Below are 21266 nucleotides of genomic sequence, written 5' to 3' on the forward strand. Positions count from 1 at the left end.
CTTTGGTCGCACTGACCTATTCAACGTCGAACTGGCGACCTTCTGAGAGGGTGGAAAGTTGTTAAAAGCACGCGGGGAGGGTCCGTGCGTCGTTTCCCGTCTCTGCCAATGTTTCCGTGCCAGAGGGTAGGTGATGGATGTCCTCATTAATTTCAATTGTCGCGGTTTGAGGGGGGTTGGGGGTGAGACAGGTCTTGTTAAGCTGAGGCCATGACGCAACAGGGTGTATCTAAAAAGAAGTTTCTCAACTTGTGATACTATATCATGGGTCTGACGATTCCCTTAGAATTATTATTAAAATTACGTTCGGGGAAAAAATCACATAGGAGAGCAACGTTCAGATGGCGGAATAATAATTAAGACAGATATGTTACTGACACGGGATAAATATATTGATTGGATTCTCCTGGCGCTGGATAGTAATCACTGCAACAAAAGTTTGGGGATTTTCGTAAATAGCTTCCCAAGATCCACTCTGCTCCATGAAATTAAAGGAAAAATATGCTTTCGGGTATTGCGCACTGGGTCACAACACTGAAACAGAGATTAAGTCTAGTGGGTCGTTCGGAAAGGCCATCCAATTCTTCGTACGAAGAACAAGGTGTTTGGTCAGAGCCGAGGAGAGGCCACGTAGCGCCAACCCAACCCTCCGCTGTTCGAGGGGGGGGGGCAGAGGGGTAGGACCCGTGGAGGGGAGGACCAGATCTTTTGGTGATGACTGGTTGGCTAGCTAGAAAGGAAAACCGACGCTTTTGGTTGGCGAAGTAACTGCCTTACAGCGGGGGTCTTCTTACCCCGAAAGCATCACAAGGAGCCCGGACACCAGTGAGTGCGTAGCAGACACGTGTTGATGTGTGGTCAGACAATGGACGTGTTGTGATTGACATCATCGGCCGATCCCAACTAACGTAAGTACGGTGATTCTGTGGTTTACTTCAGTGCGACCTGGCCGAATTAAGCTACATATATATATATATATATATTTTTCGATCTGCGTCTGGACCAGGCTGAGACTTAGGTCAGTTCCGATTAGCGACTTTGCTTGAGATTTCAGGTTCACAAGGAGATGAGTATGAAGACGGCTTGTCTGCTTGGTTGTTACGCCGTGTAATCTGGCTTTAGTAAACCGACGTTTCAGAGGGACTTCCTGCCTCCTTAATCAAGGCGACTGTGGCAGCAAGCACCTCTTAAACGTCTGTAAACTAAAGCCAGATAACACGGCGTAACATCCAAGCAGACAGCCTAGTGACTTAGTTAGGAACATGCTATTGGCTCCTCGTGCAAAAAAACAGCAGACTTACAAGTGGAAAACAGAACGGGTTTAGTAAGCCTGGGAAAAGATGAAGATCTAGGACAACTTTGTTTAAAACACTTGCCGATACCGGACCTAAATTTCATGAATATTTTAAGACGTTTATGCATCATTTAATGTTATCTTTAAAATGTGAAACGGAGAATTCATTTCGTTATTCAAGGCCTGGACCGGTGTTTTAGCGCTGCGAGTTGTTTACACACAACTAGGTCGGCAGCACCTGCTTTAACAATGACTTCTTCCCTAAGAGTGCACGCATGGTCTTCGTATAAACAGTGATTACATCCTTAAACAGCGTTAACTGATCGAACGTTGCCAACAATCATGTTGTGTTCCCCTTGCGATAGGGACTGAAGCTTTAATTATTATTTAAATGAGTTTCACTTCCAAAGGAAATAGCACACAAGCGACTTTTGCCATTGTCCGCGAGACAATGGTCCAAACACGTGTAAAAGTTTAAATTGGTCCTTAGACCCACAGATTTCTTAAAAGAAATTACTCAATTTCGCCGTTTCAACAAACGAATGTCACCGATCCGGTTTGTTAGTTGTTAGGCCGTGTTGAAGGTCGATTGATTACAACTGCTCCGTGTTCGGGAAATTATATTTAAACCCGCTGTAGTGATTTTCCTCAGTCCCAGGCAAATTCCACGTACTACCTTAAGTCTAGGATGAATAATGAATTGTAAAGGATATGGAAGGAAGCGAGCATGACTTACTTTTAAGGTGCTATCTCGAAAGAAGTGTCCTATTAAGTTATGCATTAAAGAGGTTACGATGTTTCGACAAAGATTTCAGTTGCCATCTTCAGCTCCCACCACCAGATTATTATAGGGATCCTCAACCACCCAACCACTTTTAATAGATAGTATACATTTCATTACAGAGATGTTGACATTTGTCTGCACAGTTCGAAGCAGAGGCTTACCTTCAAAAAATAATTTAAAATTAGTTCGTACCTAAACGAACACAATCCGTTGGTTAATGCTGTTTAAGGAAATAATTAACAGCTATTTATTCAAAAAATATAAATACACAGGGGACAAAATGCAGTCACTGGTTATGAAATCAGGTGGTACACATAATTACCACTGGACTCAGGGGGTTAATAAACGGCGGTATCCCGAAACATAATTTCCAAACACGAGTCTGCGTACTTCATTGGTCTTGTTCATTAATGCCCGCAAAAATCTCTATACAAATTAATCGCGAGATTGTATTTTGCCATATACGAAGCCTGCCACTTTATAGGATGAACACTTTTCCAGGAAATTGGATTTTATTTTGCACCCGTACAAAATAAAATTATCGCCTTGACGTAGAAATCGTCTAAATAATATTTAAGGATTCAGTCCGTACCGTACCGCGAAGAAAACACCACACTTCACCATTACAAAGATCAACTGGTTAACGCCGATTAAGGAAATAATCGCTGTTTATTCTGAGAATCATAGTTCGTCTGATTAATATTAAAGAATTCAGTCCGTACCGCGAAGAAAACACCACACTTAACCATTACAAAGATCAACTGGTTAACGCCGATTAAGGAAATAATCGCTGTTTATTCTGAGAATCAGACCAAGTCACTGATTGTTGAAGCAGGTGGGATATACATGCAATTATCACTGGTTTTAAATTGTTAAAATCACCAGATGATTGATATCCGAACTGTAATTTGCAGATAAGAATTATGGAGATTCACAAACACTACCTCGCCAATGCGCGCTCATTTTATGCATGCAATTTGTACTAGAATCCCACATATTTCAGAACAGAGAACCAGATGCTTATATTTCTACTGCGTAAGAGTACAGAGGGTGATTACTGTTTGCTCTGAGTCACGTAGTTTCATTTGTCTGTACTAACATAACAAACGATAACGTGACGCTTCCAATGCTACAAACTTCCCCGCTGCTTTCAGAAATATAAGGGATGGTTCTGGGTTCTGGAATTTTGCGCTTTGGAATCTTATATAAGTTTACAGACGTTTCGGAAGTGTTTGGAGGCAGGAATGACCTGTGAAACGTCTGTAAACTAATACCAGACACTATCTTCAGACTGGACGACCTAGGTTCGATTTTCGTCGTAAACTACTTTGATTTTATGAACACCCGGTATTTTTACACTACGCACGCAATCTAAGAAGGGAAATAAATGAAGCCTGGGTAGAAACAGTATCTTTTCCAAGAACTGTGAAGTTGTTACCCCTAATATACGCATTCAAACACGTAATCAACGATGACTTATCTTTCATTAGTTTGCTATTGGTCAATTCTTGGGTGTCTTCCAACTGCGGTCTGGCAATTGTTATTATGATGCTACAGATTTCGTCACGAACCGGATTGATTCTCATGTTCTATTCAACAGTTCAAGAAATTCCCTGTTAACGGTAACCTGATATCGATTGTTATACCACGCACTCGAATTCGTTCGAATGTTTCTTAAAACTACTGAGACCATAAACCTGCTTGAGTCACACATCTTTCATATTATAACTTTTAATTATTGAACTACTCGTATTGGAAGATTCACCTATACGCAAATTTGATAATAATTAAACTGAAAACGACCTAGTACATTTCCAAATCACCAGAGATTTATAACAGAATCGTTAACTATTAATGAATTTGTCTAATTTCTAAGTAACACCACCGTGCACAGGGATAGATGGTGAACATTTCCCAGGGTGGAGGGGCTTTGATGTTAATCGTCTAAATGTCAATGTAATCTGTGATTCTTAACGCCATGAAGTCTTCCGTACGTACCCTCAAACCAGAAGACCTGATGGACACAGGTACCTTTTACCCAGGCCAGAAAGCTAGGTGCCTGAGGATTTGGGGTGGAGGATATTTGCCCAGTACCTGCTCTGTTGTGACTAATAATTCCGGGTTCCAGCTACAGGCCAAAGGAGTTCAGTTACCGAGAATTATTATATTATTATTTAGTGTTCTGTCTGACGACAGGTCCATATGAACAGGATCCTTCCATCCTTTTCTCGGACTGGGACCTGTTCATATACGTTCTTGGCAGATGATCCAGAAGTGGTTTGCCATTGCCTTCTTCTGTGTGTGAATGGAGTAATTGTTGGGATGCCACGGAGGAAAACTCCGTGTTGCCTAGACCACGGCCTTGCCCAACACAAGTTATAAATTCGGGCACCGCCGGGAATCGAACCCGAGACCATACCCGTCATTAAAGAGTTTGAAAGCTATACTAAATAAAATCCATATAAGTAAACATTTCAATGTTCTTCTGGGTTGTAATGCAATGTGGAATTGTACGTAGGCACCAACATTTCGGAAATACTTTGCCTCATCTCTACTCCTGATGATGGAAGTAGTATGTTCCATCGAAACTCCCTGATAGAGACGGGATGTTTCTCACAGCGTTATAGCCTAGTATTCTCCTACTTGGGATTGCTCTCCTGATTATGTTATCTTTCATCTCTGCCTGTAGAGGGTACAGAAGCTAGTTTCCAATCGCCAGTATTTATTTTGATCGGTGATTTCTCGTTCATTAATTTGTCTTGTCACATTGTAGACATTCATCGACGAGCTAAATACTTATGAGCCTTTTATTAACATTTTAAAATGACAAGAAATATATAATTTAACTTTTATAAAACAAGGTAACTACCGGACAAACAGCTTAATAAATTGGAAGGGACTTTGAAGGACGCGTTGTGACCAAATTTAAGGTACTATGCCGACACGTCTTTGGAGCAACTGCGAAAAACCACGAAAACATCAGTCTTTTTATGGACCCATAAATTTAACTTGGGACCTACCATTTAAGGAAGTAGAATTGTTTTTCATTGATATATGCATGCAAAACTGACATCAGCAACGGTGAATCCGGTTGATCTCAGAATAATGCCTTGTCGCAGGCCACCTTCAAATTCCCCGCCAGTCAGAACATGAAATCTCTCTCATTTTACGTCTAATGTGTCTGAAAACATTTCTACCCAGTATGCATTGCCTGAATCTTTTCTCTGAACCGTTAATATTTTTATAATACTTCTGTTTCATCTTTCAAAAATTTTGCTTTCTTAGAAAACCCTCCTTTTATTTCCCCAACTATATAACAATTCAAAATAATATTTTGGTTCAATAAAAAATATTTTCCTTTTCAGAATCCCTCTATTGGAACCCATCCTGAGCCAGCTCACTCTTATTTCATCTTTCTATAGATCCATTTTAATATTATCCTCCCATCTAAGCTTAAGTAGTATATTCAGGTTTAGGGGCTAAATTTCTTTTGCAGATGCTGCAATACCTCAGAATCAATTCTGAATGCATTCAGTATCCTTCCAAACTTAATATTTATAATTAAATATCCAATTCAAGGCCACATAACACGTGCAGTTGATACAGGAATGTCAGTATATCAGTCATGTAATTGTCCACCTAACGCTTCTTTTTCTCCATTTCCAATTATATATTACATATTTTATTCCCATTTATAACAGATTTTATACAAATATTTTCCTATATTTCTTAATTCTATAATTAATACATATCAAATCTAAAACTTCTTGACGATGGTGAAGAGTCAATTGAATAAAAATTTACTTGGATATTATCCATCGTCTAGTAATAAAACGTAAAAAAACGTAAAACGACGTTTCGGAGATGGGGCTCTATCTCCGTCTTCAGGTTCCTAATCCCTATCTCCGGAGATAGGGATTAGCTCTATCTAGTGGGCCCAACTGAGTAGGAACCTGAAGACGGAGATAGAGCCCCATCTCCGAAACGTCGTTTTACGTTTTTTTACGTTTTATTACTAGACGATGGATAATATCCAAGTAAATTTTTATTCAATAATTAATACAATTTGTTATTATCTTTAATAAGCTACCTTTTTACTGACGAGCCATTTTCTATTCAAATGTCCCCCCTCACTTTCTTGTTCAAAACATTTTAATAATATATCTAAGGCATATTCATAATGTACAGGGTCTTACTCGTTATGTCTGTTGTGCAGGTAATGCTGTCATCAACGAGTACTGGGACAAAGGATGGACATGAGAACATAATTTGGCTCCTATCGACAAGGATGGACAGACAGTCATTGTCCTGATATCAGTTACCATTGACTTTAATTATAGTGAGCTACCATTATTATTAATTCTTTGCAACTAAGGATATTGATATTTTTGTAACATATATGAGGGGGCACTTCAGTGCAAGAACTCTAAGCCATAGGTATGGCACATAGCGGAGTGCAGAAAGACCACCTCTGCAAGGATTGTGGAGTGTATTTTGATACCATAAAGTCTCTGGATGTGCACCTGCAGTACCACAAGGAGAACCTCCTCATAAAGTGGGCGACGCAGCCAGATGAGACGAACAACAATAATGCGTCTTCCAACAAGCACAGGGGCGGCGTCACGACGGCTCCCGCAGACTCCAGCGATGGCATGATGAAGACTGAACCGGGTCGTGCGACAGGGAGCGGCAGTCCTCAGCCCAACTCTTTCAATCATCCACCGACGCCCAGCAGTTATAGTAGTGCGCCATCTCCTTTTCAAGACTCGTCAGCACAAAGATTCTCTCCTATGGCCTCGGCGGGTTACAGTCTGAGTGACAGGACTCCGCCCCACCAACAAAATGGGGTATTGCATCCATTCAGCCAGCAGTACAGCAACTTCATGACCCCCAGTTCAGATGGAAGTGGATACTTCATGGATGGCAGTAGCAATTCAGGGTATATTTTAGGCTCAGGTACAGATTTCCCAGCATCTTCCAATGTGGACAATCTCCGATCATCGCCAAATTCAGTGTCATCGCCGTCTTCATCGTCGTCTATCGGTCTTGTCATTACGTCGACGGGCATGTATCGTTATCATCCGTACCACCAACCGCACTCATCAGGGAGTCAGTTGTACGTACCTGATCGTAACAATGGCGTGACATCATCTGGACCGTCACCATCCTCATCCTACCAGCCACCACCGACACCCCACCAATGTGATAAGTGTGGCTTTGTGTGCAACAGCAGTTCAGTTCTGTTAGAACACCTCAACAACGCACACCCTCCAGCACCATCTCCGCCATACATGAACAACCAGATGCGGTTCGCACAGGAAGCCATGTTTCAGAACTATCATGGCAGCAATGAAAGTCCAGACACAGCAGGGGGCGGCCAGCAAGCTGCCGCAGCTGGAAAGATGAAAGATGAGCCAGCAGCAGAAATTCTGGACCTGGATTCACATAAGGTGCACCAGGTGTACCAACCTGAAGGAGAGGCCAGAGCACTACAGTCTGCAGCGAGCAGCGAGGCCTCCAACAGGGGTGGTCATTCCCACTCGGTGTCTGCCATGCTTTGGGGCGATACCCCACAGAATAATGTTAATCCTCACGCGATGTCTTCCACCGCACCTCAAGAGTTTCGTGGTGTGACATCTCCAAGTGGTGTGACAGTTCCTCACCAGCAACCCATGACATATCAGAAGGCAGGTGTATATTCCCAGCACCTGGCACCCATCCCCGGGCAAGTAATACACCCACACCTACATCATATCACATCAGTTCCTAACATCTCATCCTCTAGTCTTCCCCCTCCGGGTCCGATGCCTTCGACATCTCCCCACCACCAAAAGAATGGGCAATCAATGCAGCAGACTTCTCAGCAAGGTGGTAACCAGACTTGGAAGTCAAATGAGGCACGGAGACCTAAGACATACAACTGTTCTGCCTGTAACAAGTGGTTCACCAGTTCTGGTCATCTGAAGAGACACTACAACACAACACTGCACAAGAATGCTGTTAAGCAGAGTGGCGCACCTGACCCAGCCACGCAACCCATCATCAATCATCACCATCCTGGACGCGCTGCCACAGATGTTGGAAATAGTGCCCGAGGAACACCTGCAGGAGAGTCGCATGTAACCCAGCTCAGTCCTGCAGGTCTAGGGCACCAAATAGCATCTGTGATTGAAGACTCTTCCAGGAGCGATGATGCTAGTAGCAATGGCAACTTTGGAAGGATTACGCCATCAGTTCAACATGGCGGTCTGCTGCCAACTGGCAACCAACAGCAAGGGAGTTCCCCAAACCTGATGGCAGGTCCCTCAGTAACAATGGAGGCACAAATGGGGGGCCTGCACTATGTAACCTCCAGTTACAGCAGCGAGAACCCGCTACACAACCCTTCCAATTCCGTCCGTACATCTCCAGCGCCAGTCCCCCAAATGCCACCAGAAGCAGTTTTGCACCAACTGGGAGCAGCTCCACAGCCACTTTCTTCTCAGCACCCTTACATGTTGGGCCAAGTGGTTTCACCACCTCATTCACAACCCCAACCATCGCTGCCCCTCACCCATCATCTTATCCACCACCCTATCCCTCAGCACCAACCTCTGCACCCTTCCCAGCACCCCACACCCCCGCCTTCACTCCAGGTGACGAATCTAACAGAGATGTATTCCCCAAACGGGCAGCCCCCCCACATTTCTATACTACAAGAACACCAGCCAATGCTGCCAACTTCTATCAACAACCACCTCATACCTATTACTGGTAATTGTGGCAGCAGTGGAGGTACCGTGTCCCCGCTCAATCTGCAGGATGAACAACAGTTCCTGTTCCCAGTAACGTCCTCGCCTCAGCAGGACAAGCAGCCATTGCCTAGCTTTGCTCAGATTGGACACCACCCTTTTGGGGCAAACTCGCTAGTTGGCTTCAGTGGGCTAACAGCATCCACTTCATCTCCAAGTTACAGCATGGTGAGCACGGGACCAACCTCAGCAATGACTGATAATGTGGGGGGGCTCTTGAATGGTGACCAGCACTTGCTGGCGACAATGAAGCAGAGCGATGTCTACAAGAACAACAACAATCTGTACTGGTTCAACAACTTTGAGGATCAGAATAGCCTTCTGGATGAAAGCAGCAGCAAGGATCTTCTGGCAGACTCCAACGGAAACAGAGGTAATGGAAACGTATCATTAAACCTTTCACCAACCACAGCAGACTGTCACACGTCTAACATCGATTTCGACAAACCACCGCAAACAGAGACGCGTGCTACGAATACCAGACATGAAGATGATATCACCAGCACAGGTATGGAAGAAATTACAGCTATGGTTGCCAACAACAATAACAACATCAACACCACCAGCAACAATAACAGAATAAATAAAGCCAAGAACTCCATTTTTAAATCCATGTCCATCTCAAGCGGAAGTCTTCACAAATGTGTAGATTGTGACAAAGTGTTCAACAAGGCATGCTATCTTACGCAACACAACAAGAGCTTTCATTCAGGGCACAAGCCATACAAGTGTGACCGGTGCGGGAAGAGATTCATGATAGAGATGACCTATGAGCAACACTTGGCAAAGCATGCGGGCGAGAAGCCATACAAGTGTGACGTGTGCCCCAAGCAGTTCAATCACAAGACAGATCTGCGTCGTCACATGTGCCTGCACACCGGGATGAAGCCCTTTCAATGCAACATCTGTAGCAAGGGCTTCATACGCAAAGACCACATGCTGAAACACTGCGAGACTCATCGCAGGAAGGCCGCTCATCCACATAATGGCATTCAGGTGGTGTCAGCAAAGTAAATACAATTTTATATCAGATATAATTAATCAATTCTTAATTTGTGACCTGAAAAAGCCAATGCTGATTTTTAAGACTAAGACTAAATTTTATAATTATTTTTAAATGTGGCATCGCAAATGCAGAAAGGATTCAGTTTCGACCTCCAATTATTTAATCACCTGTACTGATTTTAAAATTAGGTTTGTCGAGAACAGACTTTTCTTTATAATGACAAACCGTAAACGTTTCATAAGAAACCTGGCTTTTTTATTATAAAGATCAAGGTGAGATTTGAGGTTATGAGTGTGACAAGTATGATAGATGGCTGTCTTCTGACCGCACGGTGCGACATCTCAAAAGACAGCTATCTGCAGACAAAGATTGAATTCATAATTCAACATAATTGTAGCAGAATGTCTCATTTGTTGTAATGAATTTGACTTACAGAATTTGATTGGTTCCTGCAGTGATAAAGTATTCTAAATGACTGTCCGTTAAGTCTTAGAGTAGTACATTAAATTGTTTCACCTTTGTTAGATAATGTTGGTTTAAACTTAAATTGGAGAAGAACTGTTGAATGCAATATTAATTAATGAGTTTATACTGAGTCAATTGTGAAAGTTTTTGAGAGGTTTATGATGAGTGGTTATATCATTCCAATGTACAGTATTTTGGAAATTTTTTTGTTTGCAAACTGAGTGTTTGGAATCATCAGGCCTAATTTCTGATGGAGGGATCCTCAGTTTCTAGAATCCCAAGAAATTAATTTGGTTCAAGTTCCAGTTGAGTGTAATTGTGAGATTACATCCTGTTGTGATATTTAATGTTTAATTTTGCTTTGTATATTTCCATGACACAACTTTTATATATACGGATTTATAAAATGGTTGTTAAGATTACATAACGCTACATATCTCAAGATGCCACGTGTCATACAGTTTTTCCTGTTTTCTCGAGTATGTGATGATTCTTTTAAGGGCTTACATAATATTGTGTTTCCTCCTCGGTTTTCTGAACTGTGCCTCGATCGGTGAACTCTATTCCATTGACATGAAGCGACATATTCACCTCATATCATGGCAGTCGACCTAATTATTGTTATATATTATTTTTACAAGACTGATACTGTAAGATATTCCAATAAATACCATATTCAGGGTTAATAAAGCAACTAGCAGTTTTTGTGTTACTGTTGCTATTGTAAATGTAGAATTCATTATGTTGGTGTTGATCTTGTTAAAGTTATGCACCATTACTAAAGATAGGGAGATTTTTAAGTGTTTTAAATTATATCTGTTCTTTACGGGTGTGTAGGATAACGCTTGGAAGTAACAGCATTTTGTTTGTCAGAGGAAACGTAATGTTCAATCTGTAGAAATACAAGATAGATAGCGTGATTGTCTCTAACGGAGGTTAACAGAGGGAGGAAGTCTGTCAGTCAGCCTGACATGTTTCCCCCTTCTTTCTGCATTATGGACAATCGTATATTACGAGTCGAAAGCCACTTTTGGACAGGCTGCAGTAGCTTGTCCACGACTGAGCCAGCAATCTGAGCATCATCTCAACAATGTGCCAATCAAAGCAGAGGGTTGTCATATAATTTATTGTGTAAGATAACTTATGTTTTAGTCTCCTGATACATGGACGGGTTTTGCCATTGGTTGAACTTAGTGTTACGACTACCTCAGCAATAATGAGTAATCATGTACATATATTATCAGAGTGCGATCCAATATCGCCATTTGTGTTTTTTTAGGTTATTAAAGAAATTTTCATAAAAGCAAAATATTGTCCTGTTATTTAATTTTAACCTTGAAAACAGAAATTTTTAAAGCTAAATTGATGTTGTGAGATTTGAAGTTCTCACAGTGGTTAAGAAGTCATTGTTGGCCACTTGGACAGTAACAGTGTGTGGATTTGGAGGAACATACTGCCTCCATCTTCCACCCTGATGATCAGGGTGAAACTGATGATGGAGACAGTAAGATGAAAGATGTATCTTCCATACTACATGGTACCACATCCCAGACAACTTCCCTTCAACTTATTCACAGTGAAAATCAACTGAACTGCATTAGAGGGTCTTTGAAAGTTGATGGTCACTCAACTTGTCAGGGAATTAATTACCTGCTTCTTTGAAACTACAACCCAAAGTCTTTTTTTTTTTTTACTCATAAAACCTTCTTACTGAACTCTATCCACCTGACAATCAAGGCCACAAAGACCTGAAGTTGGAGGCAGTAAGTTCCTCTGAAATGTTCATCTAACTTGGGGTCTACATGGCATTATTACTGGAAAACCAAGGTCAATATAGTGTTGCTGACTAATCTCCATTGTTTAATTTTGGTTACACTTGTGAATGTAAATTAATGCAATGTTATGATGCTAATTCTGGCACTGGGCACTTCTAAATGAGATTCTCACAATTTAAAAAATACTCATTCCCTAGAATCTCTTTACTTTGAAGAGGCTACTGTGAAAGTGTTCTGAAGGTAAATTAATGTCTAGGTTATTAGAGTATATTAGTATCAATTCCTAGCCTTCCAACATAAAGGATAACCTAACCTTACTAACCACGAACTTTAAGGCAAACTATTTGAATCTGCTGATCTAATCAAGGGTAGGCTTATACACAAAACTGCAAGAAAGCGCGAAAATAGTTTCCTTAAATTAGTGTTGGCTAAATACATGCAATTGTACTGAAACTTACCTCACTAGCAAAGCACCCCAAAAGATTCGGAACTAACACTGCACTACACTGTCTTATATCAAATATCACAAAACTAAATGTGTTAACTTGAAGTACATTCGTAACTCAAGACTCCATTGCTGCCACTGCCTTTGACAATATGACTAATTCATTGCATCCTATGATACTCAGGCATGTATATACTTGCACTTCATCACGTTGCACCATTTCCCACTAGTGTTCTATAGTAACAATTATGGTACACACAAACCTTTTATTCTAGAGTTATTGCAAAAACTAGCCTAATGTAAATGTTAGAATTTCGTATTATCACCGAATGTTGATGGATACAAAAAGTGTGTTGGCAGTTCTGTGGAAAAAAAAGTAATTCTTTTTTATATACTGTGCCTTTTAAGAAAGATATCGGTGGTGGTAAAGACCTGTTTCAGAAAGATGTTTTTGTTCCTTTTTCCGGATTGAAGGTGTAACTTATTTTTTTTAAAGTGGTGATATATTAAATTATGAGTGTCGCGTGAGAAAATGTACAGTAGCAGTAATAAAGACTGACTGGGCGTTAACTGGTTTAACTCTCAGCATGGGTCAATTCTTTATACCGCGTAGCAACTGTTCCACAGGTGAATTATCAGCTTCATGTCTTGGCCAATTTATCATCACAAAAATACAGACGTGGCAGCGATGATAAAATACCTGCCCTCCTTGATAGTTTATGGCGTTTCAACAAAAATTACATTACCACGAAAATATGTCAGGCTTTCTTTAAACATGGAAACAGTATCATTTATCAAATCTTAGAAATATCTACATGCAGCCATCTTGTGTCTTAGGTTTGTTAGGGCTAAATTAGTACGGCGATACATGAATTAATCATTTATAAAACGTGCTGATCTTGAACCTGAAACTGTAAAATATGTATAAGGGGTAATTTCATACTTCCTGACACCCTGTTCTAATAACCGTGATCTTTCTAACTTTACTGATGGCGACAAGAAAAATCTACAGGACTTGGCGTCGGCATTTCCCTCTGCTGGCCGATCTGTGAAACGCGTTATTACGCTGGCCTCTTTTGTAGTCATATTATTTGTCCCTGTATTAGGTCCACTCAAGTTGCAAGATCTTTTCTTTACGTTTAGGGGGCTACAGCCTTCCTCCTGGACGTTGGTATTTTACATTTTCTTTCATTATCGTATCAGAGGTGCGCATCTCAGCATATTTCCAGTAGTAAATTACCCGTCAAAAACGACGGGGAAATCCAGTGCATATTTATAAATATTATTTCCAAAAACTCTTACAACACTTACTTGGTGTATAGATAATCTACAAAGTGATCAATTTAAAATTTGAGAACTGGATAAGTAAACTGAACGTGTGACAAAATACGATAACATGAGCAGGAAATGCAAATTAATTAAAGAGTGGTTCAGTGACGTAAAAGCTATTTTCAAAAATTGGAAAAAAAAAATTATGTAAAATGAAACAAGTGGTGTAAGGAGGCACACAAGAAATGAGATATCACGACTAAATATTGGAATTCAGGAACTGAAAACTCTTAGAGGGGGATTTGAGAAACGAAGATATCCCCAATGCTTGGGGAAGGAAATTGTTAAAAACAAATACTATTAAAACGTTTAAAAAGAAGTGGATAAGAAAACTTGTATGCAATAAACAGCGCAGCATAAATTATTTATCCAAAAATAAAGCAATAATAGTACTAATGGAGATGGTTCAAACATTGAAAATGTTTAAAAATATCCATTTAACATTAAACGTAAATGAGAATGAAATTAATAAGATGTAAGTCGATGGTACAACGAAAGTGAGTCATGGATACAAATATGTATTATATAGTAAGAGGGTAGCGCTGGAGGACACTTAACAATGTTTGTAGAGAAACACACCTCAATCAACATTGTCTTCTTTTGTTCAATTTCTGCAACAATATCAGTCCAAGAACACAAATTGCAAAGGCTCTCAGCATAAAAGTTCGTTCCCATATATATTATAGTTACAAACAAAACTCTGCAGTATGATATATCGATATTATGACGTAAAAGCGCCTCTGTGTGACACTCCAACAACGGACTCGATTTTATTACATTAACGGAGCATCCAGCAAACGTTGATGCTGTTGTCTGGTCACGAATCGCTCGCGACAGATGGCGCACATCAACAGGGATCTCGCCGATTATCTCCGTGGGAACAGAAGAGCAACCCCCTGCTAGGCGGGGATAAGAATCCATTCAGCGGCATTGGGAAGAGACTGGGATTCATGGCTTGTGTTGTTTTCCATCCACCGGTCGGATCCTACTTATAATTGGTATACTTTTTCTCACCACAGATTCTGCAATTGGATCTCGTGTGCGAAGCTAATCCTACGAAGGAGTAGCTGACAGTCGCTCAACTGATCAAAAAAATTACTTGTCCTTTATGGAGACCAAATATTCATTATCATATTCACGAGATGTTATCAAAATGACTCATCATGTAACAAAGTGTTTCATGAAGTAATAATAAACCTGATGATGATGTAGAATTTTATTTAATCCTTTCAAGATCAGTGGCAATTATACGTGCCACGTTCTTTAACAATCGATAACTCAGCATTTTGTATTTATGTGTTTCGTATGATTATCGCTGTAAACAGAGATTATTTCCTTAAACATCGCTAACCAGTTGAACCTTACAATGGTGAAGCGTTGTGCTTTCTTTGCGGTACGAACTAAATTATTAAATAATAATTACACTGGTTTAAACTTTGTAGTGAATACGTAAATAAATTAAATAAAATTCCAGACTATACAGTGTGCTAAATTTTACAACATTTCTTTTATATCTGCAACAAATGGATATCGGAAAATGTCTCGGGATAAACTCGGAAAACATGTTTACTCCAATTGGAGAACAGCTTCACACTCTGCCCCCTTCCTATAGCATTACAAGGGGTGGTTTAACCCCCTCCCAGCTCCTTTTAACGTGTGGCGGAGCCATTGCTCGTCTTTTCACGATCTCTCCCTTTCAAGAGAAGAAAGTAGGTCATTACCATGACTGCAAGGGGATGCTGGGCCTTTTATTTGTTGAAAAGACGCTCTCACGCTGCCTCGCCGCCTCATTACCTTATTCTGTTCAACAGCGACGGGACCTTACTGATCCCTGACACTGATGTGCTCTTGTTTAATGTTTCAGAACAAGAAACAGCACTGGGATGGTTGTTCCTCCTAAGATGACGAGAAACAGTCGCTGTGTGGGTTGTGGTCCATTTAGTCTTGCAGGTAGTTACCAAATTTACCATCTCTACGTCACTCTGAGACGTTAGTAAATATCTGCATGACCACTCTGATTAACAGATCAGAAAATCTCTATCAGCTTTTTCACCGTCGTGAAAACCTCAGATCTCACAGTCATCTGTTGAGGAAGCTGAATAATGACCCTGCGATCACGGATCTGGAAGCTCAAAGCTCGTCCAAATTACATTTAAGAATTTAGCTCGTACCGCGAAGAAAACACCACACTTCACCATTGAAAATATCAACTGGTTAACGCTGTTTAAGGAAATAATCGCTGTTTACATTGAGAATCATAGTTCGTCTGATTGATATTAAAGAATTCAGTCCGTACCGCGAAGAAAACACTATACTTCACCATTACGTAGATCAACTGGTTATCGCTGTTTAAGGAAATAATCGCTGTTTACAGTGAGAATCATAGTTCGTCTGATTGATATTAAAGAATTCGGTCCGTACCGCGAAGAAAACACCACACTTCACCATTACAAAGATCGACTGGTTAACGCTGTTTAAGGAAATAATCGCTGTTTACAGTGAGAATCATAGTTCGTCTGATTGATATTAAAGAATTCGGTCCGTACCGCGAAGAAAACACCACACTTCACCATTACAAAGATCGACTGGTTAACGCTGTTTAAGGAAATAATCGCTGTTTACAGTGAGAATCATAGTTCGTCTGATTGATATTAAAGAATTCGGTCCGTACCGCGAAGAAAACACCACACTTCACCATTACAAAGATCGACTGGTTAACGCTGTTTAAGGAAATAATCGCTGTTTACAGTGAGAATCATAGTTCGTCTGATTGATATTAAAGAATTCGGTCCGTACCGCGAAGAAAACACCACACTTCACCATTACAAAGATCGACTGGTTAACGCTGTTTAAGGAAATAATCGCTGTTTACAGTGAGAATCATGTTTCGTCTGATTAATATTAAAGAATTCAGTCCGTACCGCGAAGAAAACACAACGCCTCACCATTAGAAAGATCAACTGGTTAACGCCGTTTAAGGAAATAATCGCTGTTTACGTTGAGAATCATAGTTCGTCTGATTGATATTAAAGAATTCAGTCCGTACCGCGAAGAAAACACTATACTTCACCATTACGTAGATCAACTGGTTATCGCTGTTTAAGGAAATAATCGCTGTTTACAGTGAGAATCATAGTTCGTCTGATTGATATTAAAGAATTCAGTCCGTACCGCGAAGAAAACACAACGCCTCACCATTACAAAGATCGACTGGTTAACGCTGTTTAAGGAAATAATCGCTGTTTACACTGAGAATCATAGTTCGTCTGATTAATATTAAAGAATTCAGTCCGTACCGCGAAGAAAACACAACGCCTCACCATTAGAAAGATCAACTGGTTAACGCCGTTTAAGGAGATAATCGCTGTTTGTTCTGAGAATAATACGAAATCCATAAATACGAAATTCAAGAGTTATTAATTATTAATGCAGGTGTGATATATAACCGCCGAACTTTAAAATGTTAAAAATGTTCATAAATTATGAATTTTCTAATTTTGTAATTATCTGCATTATTTTGTTACTTCCTATTTCTTCAGTGTCTCACCGCTTTGTTACATGTTTTTAACTCTGTCATCTGCTCGGTTAAAATACCTTCTTCTTCTTCTTCTTTTTTTGGTCTTATTTTATTTAAGTAGTTTCACAATGAAACGTACGTCTAAGTTACAATTCAACACAGAAAAGGTTGATCTTTACTTTTGCGGTTGGATGACAAGAAGACATTTCTTGGATCTGAACCCGGTGTAGCAGATAAAACTTTAAAGGTTTATACCTGCCGTGACGTCACGAGGTTCTTCCCATGGGAATCGCAAACTGAGGGCTGATGTCTGGGGCAACAATCAACACCTGGCAGTTGGGTTCAGTGGCGTACTGGTCGCTGTAAGATCGCGCTAACATCAACAACAGGAGGGGACTTATGCCAGTGCGACACTGCATGACGACAGCTGCCATGACCTGCCCCATGCGAGCATCTGGTGGGATTCGTAAACACAGCCACTGCAGCCAACCTGTCCCAGCACCTCAAATGGCTATTTAGCTTCTTTGTTTCATTCAACCAATAAATGTCACCACTCATTCTCGTCATGACTCAGTTAATTCTTTCATGTTGAGTTTCATTCAGCAAAAAAAAAATTTTTTTTAAGAATGCAGAATTCGTGGAAGCTTGACACTTCAATCTGTGGTAACTAATTAAAACAGATTATCTCCGTGGTATCAGAAACAGAATATCAAAGCCTCTACTTGGTTCAATTCCACCCAGCTCCCACATTCTCAAATTCTCTGACTGAGTTCTAGCTTAATGTTATCATCCAATTTGAGTGTAAATCTTTTAAAGCGGTTTCTACACTGATTTCACTATCATAACAATGCTAAGTGACTTGTAAAATTCGACCGGATGATGGAGGCAAAAAGGACCTCTGAAACGTCGGTAAACTTCTACCATACTTCACGGCGCTACCACCCAGAATACAGCCATCTTCATATCGTAAAGTGATCACTTGTTACGAGCCGGTAATCGTCTGACCACGGTCTTCAAAAGCCACCAAACTATTTTCTTCTCTCAAGGCAAGACGGAAAGTTGCGGCCTCTGTGTTTGTACCAAATTTAATTTACATTTCGGAAGAAAAATCCGAATATACACGCTCAAAAACTGACGTTTCAGAGGACTCATGATTGCTGCTGCAAACATCTCTAAAACGTCGGTAAACTTTTACCAGATAACACGGCTCTACCACCCAGAAGACATCCATCCTCACACTCCCCATCGTGAGAACTTGAATTCTCATCACTTTATCGCTTATAACTCAAACATCGCTGAACACAAAAGGCGAGAGGAACAGATAAGCTAAACACTGTGCGTGGTACAGTAATGGTTCTTGAGACCGCATGCCGTGAACAACGGTACAGAGGCTTAGCGCCGCATACAGAGTCTTCTCAGAACAGCCGAAGGTCATGTCAGTGGACTAAGGCAGGAGCTAGCAGCCATATTACAGAAACACAGAACTGGTGTTTGGTAATTCCTTTGTTACCGCCGTCTGCGCGCCGCCCAGACTATGTCGGTCGCATCCCCTCATTAACTCTTTAAGATTTACTGGTAATTATACATACCATTCGCTGTAATTTTCAGTAACTCAGCATTTTGCCCACAGACCATATCTGAGTTTCGTGTGATTCTCAGTATAAACAGCAATTATTTCCTTAAACAGCGTTAACCAGTTGATCTTTGTAATGGTGAAGTGCGGTGTTTTCTTCGCGGTACGGACTGAATTCTTAAATATTAATCAGACGAACTATGTTTCTCAATGTAAACAGCGATTATTTCCTTAAACAGCGTTAACTAGTCGATCTTTGTAATGGTGAAGTGCGGTGTTTTCTTCGCGGTACGGACTGAATTCTTAAATGTTATTTGGATGAGCTTCAGACTCAAAGGGTTACTTTCATTCAACATTTATGGTAGAAGGAGCGTGACAGAACTGGCTGAGGTGTGGGAAGATGATAGAAGAACCGTAATAAATCGTTCATGGGGAAAGAGATTGGTTGTTGTCTGTCTGTCAGTGCGTCAGATGGACAGTCGACGAGTTTCCCCGACTACCGTTTCGATGCATGCCTACACACATTGGATTCTAACCCTCTACCTGACTCGAGAGTCTACTTTCTTGACCGAAATTACTCGATCGGCCATCCAGTCAGTCGGTTAGCTAGGCGGTTATCTGTAAACCAAGTCAGAACTATTCATCGGCATAATTTTCATATCGGCCACGAAACTGTACGACGTACGTTGGAAAATCTCCAACAGAAACTGACGTCTTTACTTAAAATATGCCACGACCAGGTCCCTTCCTAATTTGTCTCCTCAGTCGCAATTGTAATTGATTAATATCATCAGTTGATACAGGTCGTTGATTTTCCGATTAATCAATGAATTCTACCACAATAATTTTTCATTTTACAGGATATTTTGGTCGTCAAATATGAAGGGAAACGACCATTGGAAGACCTAGGAATAGATTACAGAATGATAAAATATATTGGTATAAACTGGACTGACATGTCTCAGGATAGGGGCCGGTGGCGAGCTTTTGTGAAAACGGTAATGAACATTCGGGTTAAACGATAGTCGAGGAATTTTCTGACCAGCTGAGCGACTATGAGCTTCTCAGGGAGGACTCTCCTTCGTGCAGTTGGTAACGTTACTTGACAGCGGACGTCGGATGAATAGGAATGTATAAGAACTGGAAAGGAGTATCTCTTGGTACTGCCCGGCCGAGATTCGAACCGGCTTCCTCCAAAATAAAATCAAGTAGTTGCCACTTTACTAATCTGGTCTTAGCTCCCGCCACACGTGTTTCCGGGACCAGGTCTAGTTTTCGGGAATCGACTGCTTGAATTCGCTGTAGTACGTGACCGGATCGCGTTGCACCAACAACAGAGCTCTTTGGCGCCAAAATCAAACAAACCGAAAGTAATGAAACAAGTTTGCGAACTTGGGTCGATCTAGCACGGAAAGGGAAATTTCCTTTCTGCTGTCAAAAAGTTGAGTTCTGATCCCTTTAATTAACGATGCAACATCATGCGACATTATAATTTCCTGCCCATGGCCTTCTGGAACACGGGACACTGCCACACGGAGGGGCCATATTTACCACGAAGCCGTCACACATTATACAACTGACAGCCCTTTCCACATTACGCACGAGATATCTTGTTGAGGTTAACAGGCCCATTTGATTTGTATATTTGGAAGTGTGATTTGAGGTCCTCAAGGCCGTGGGTACAAAGAAGGCAGTCTTCTGCAAGGCCAAGCGTAGCTACAACCCAGGAGACAGCCATCTTTGTATTATTCGCTGTTTGAGTAAATGCGTAGAAGTAATGTGTATCGCTGTCTGTTAACAGTTGAAGGTTAATTACATATTCGCGGCTCTTGTATTATAGAAATTACAAATACATTTGTAGGATTTGCCTGATATTTTCACGAAGGTGAATCCGAGGATGGCTGTCTTCTGGGTTGTTGCGCCGTGTAACCTGGTAGAAGTTTACCGACGTTTCAGAGGTCCTTGATGCCTCCTTCATCAGGGCGATAAGTGCGTTACCAGGAACACCCAGGAGTAGATGAGGATTTTTCAGACGCGAAATTTGTGCTGTTATCCTACACATTACACGCAAATTTACGGACTCTTTTTAAACATGGTGGTATTCGATAAACTGTTAATTTTAATTAAAATTGTACACGTCGTACCTATTGGGCACAAATGCTGCATAAAAGTTTTCTTTGGTGTTCAAAACATTTCGTAAACATTCTGTAGGGTCATAATTTTGCGTCAAGTTGCGTCAGACACCTCACATATTTGGGGCAAGTGGATGACAGCACACAAAATAAAC

At 40.8% G+C, this 21266-nt stretch overlaps 2 protein-coding genes across 2 annotated transcripts in view; one reads left to right on the top strand and one right to left on the bottom strand.

Annotated features, from left to right (window-relative positions):
* Positions 1–12700, bottom strand: part of pcm (5'-3' exoribonuclease pacman) — a 143357-nt gene extending 130657 nt beyond the window's left edge. Inside the window, exon 1 of the mRNA XM_022065073.2 lies at positions 12574–12700. The gene's annotated coding sequence lies outside the window, so the exon portion shown is untranslated. The remainder of the gene's footprint in view (positions 1–12573) is intronic.
* Positions 732–11539, top strand: zld (zinc finger protein zelda). Its single transcript, XM_022065088.2, has 2 exons — positions 732–908; positions 6295–11539. Exon 2 carries the CDS (start codon positions 6518–6520, stop codon positions 9881–9883), a length of 3366 nt encoding a protein of 1121 aa, XP_021920780.2. The 5' UTR covers positions 732–908; positions 6295–6517; the 3' UTR covers positions 9884–11539.
* Positions 12701–21266: the final 8566 nt, after the last annotated feature.

Source organism: Zootermopsis nevadensis, unplaced genomic scaffold (assembly GCF_977971745.1).
Source record: "Zootermopsis nevadensis isolate Lab colony 2312 unplaced genomic scaffold, Znev_1.0 Znev_ptg000061l, whole genome shotgun sequence".
NCBI classification, from domain to species: domain Eukaryota; kingdom Metazoa; phylum Arthropoda; class Insecta; order Blattodea; family Termopsidae; genus Zootermopsis; species Zootermopsis nevadensis.

Bases quoted from the DNA above. Each gene is read 5' to 3' on its own strand.
- zld (XM_022065088.2), top strand. From the start codon at position 6,518: ATGGCACATAGCGGAGTGCAGAAAGACCACCTCTGCAAGGATTGTGGA.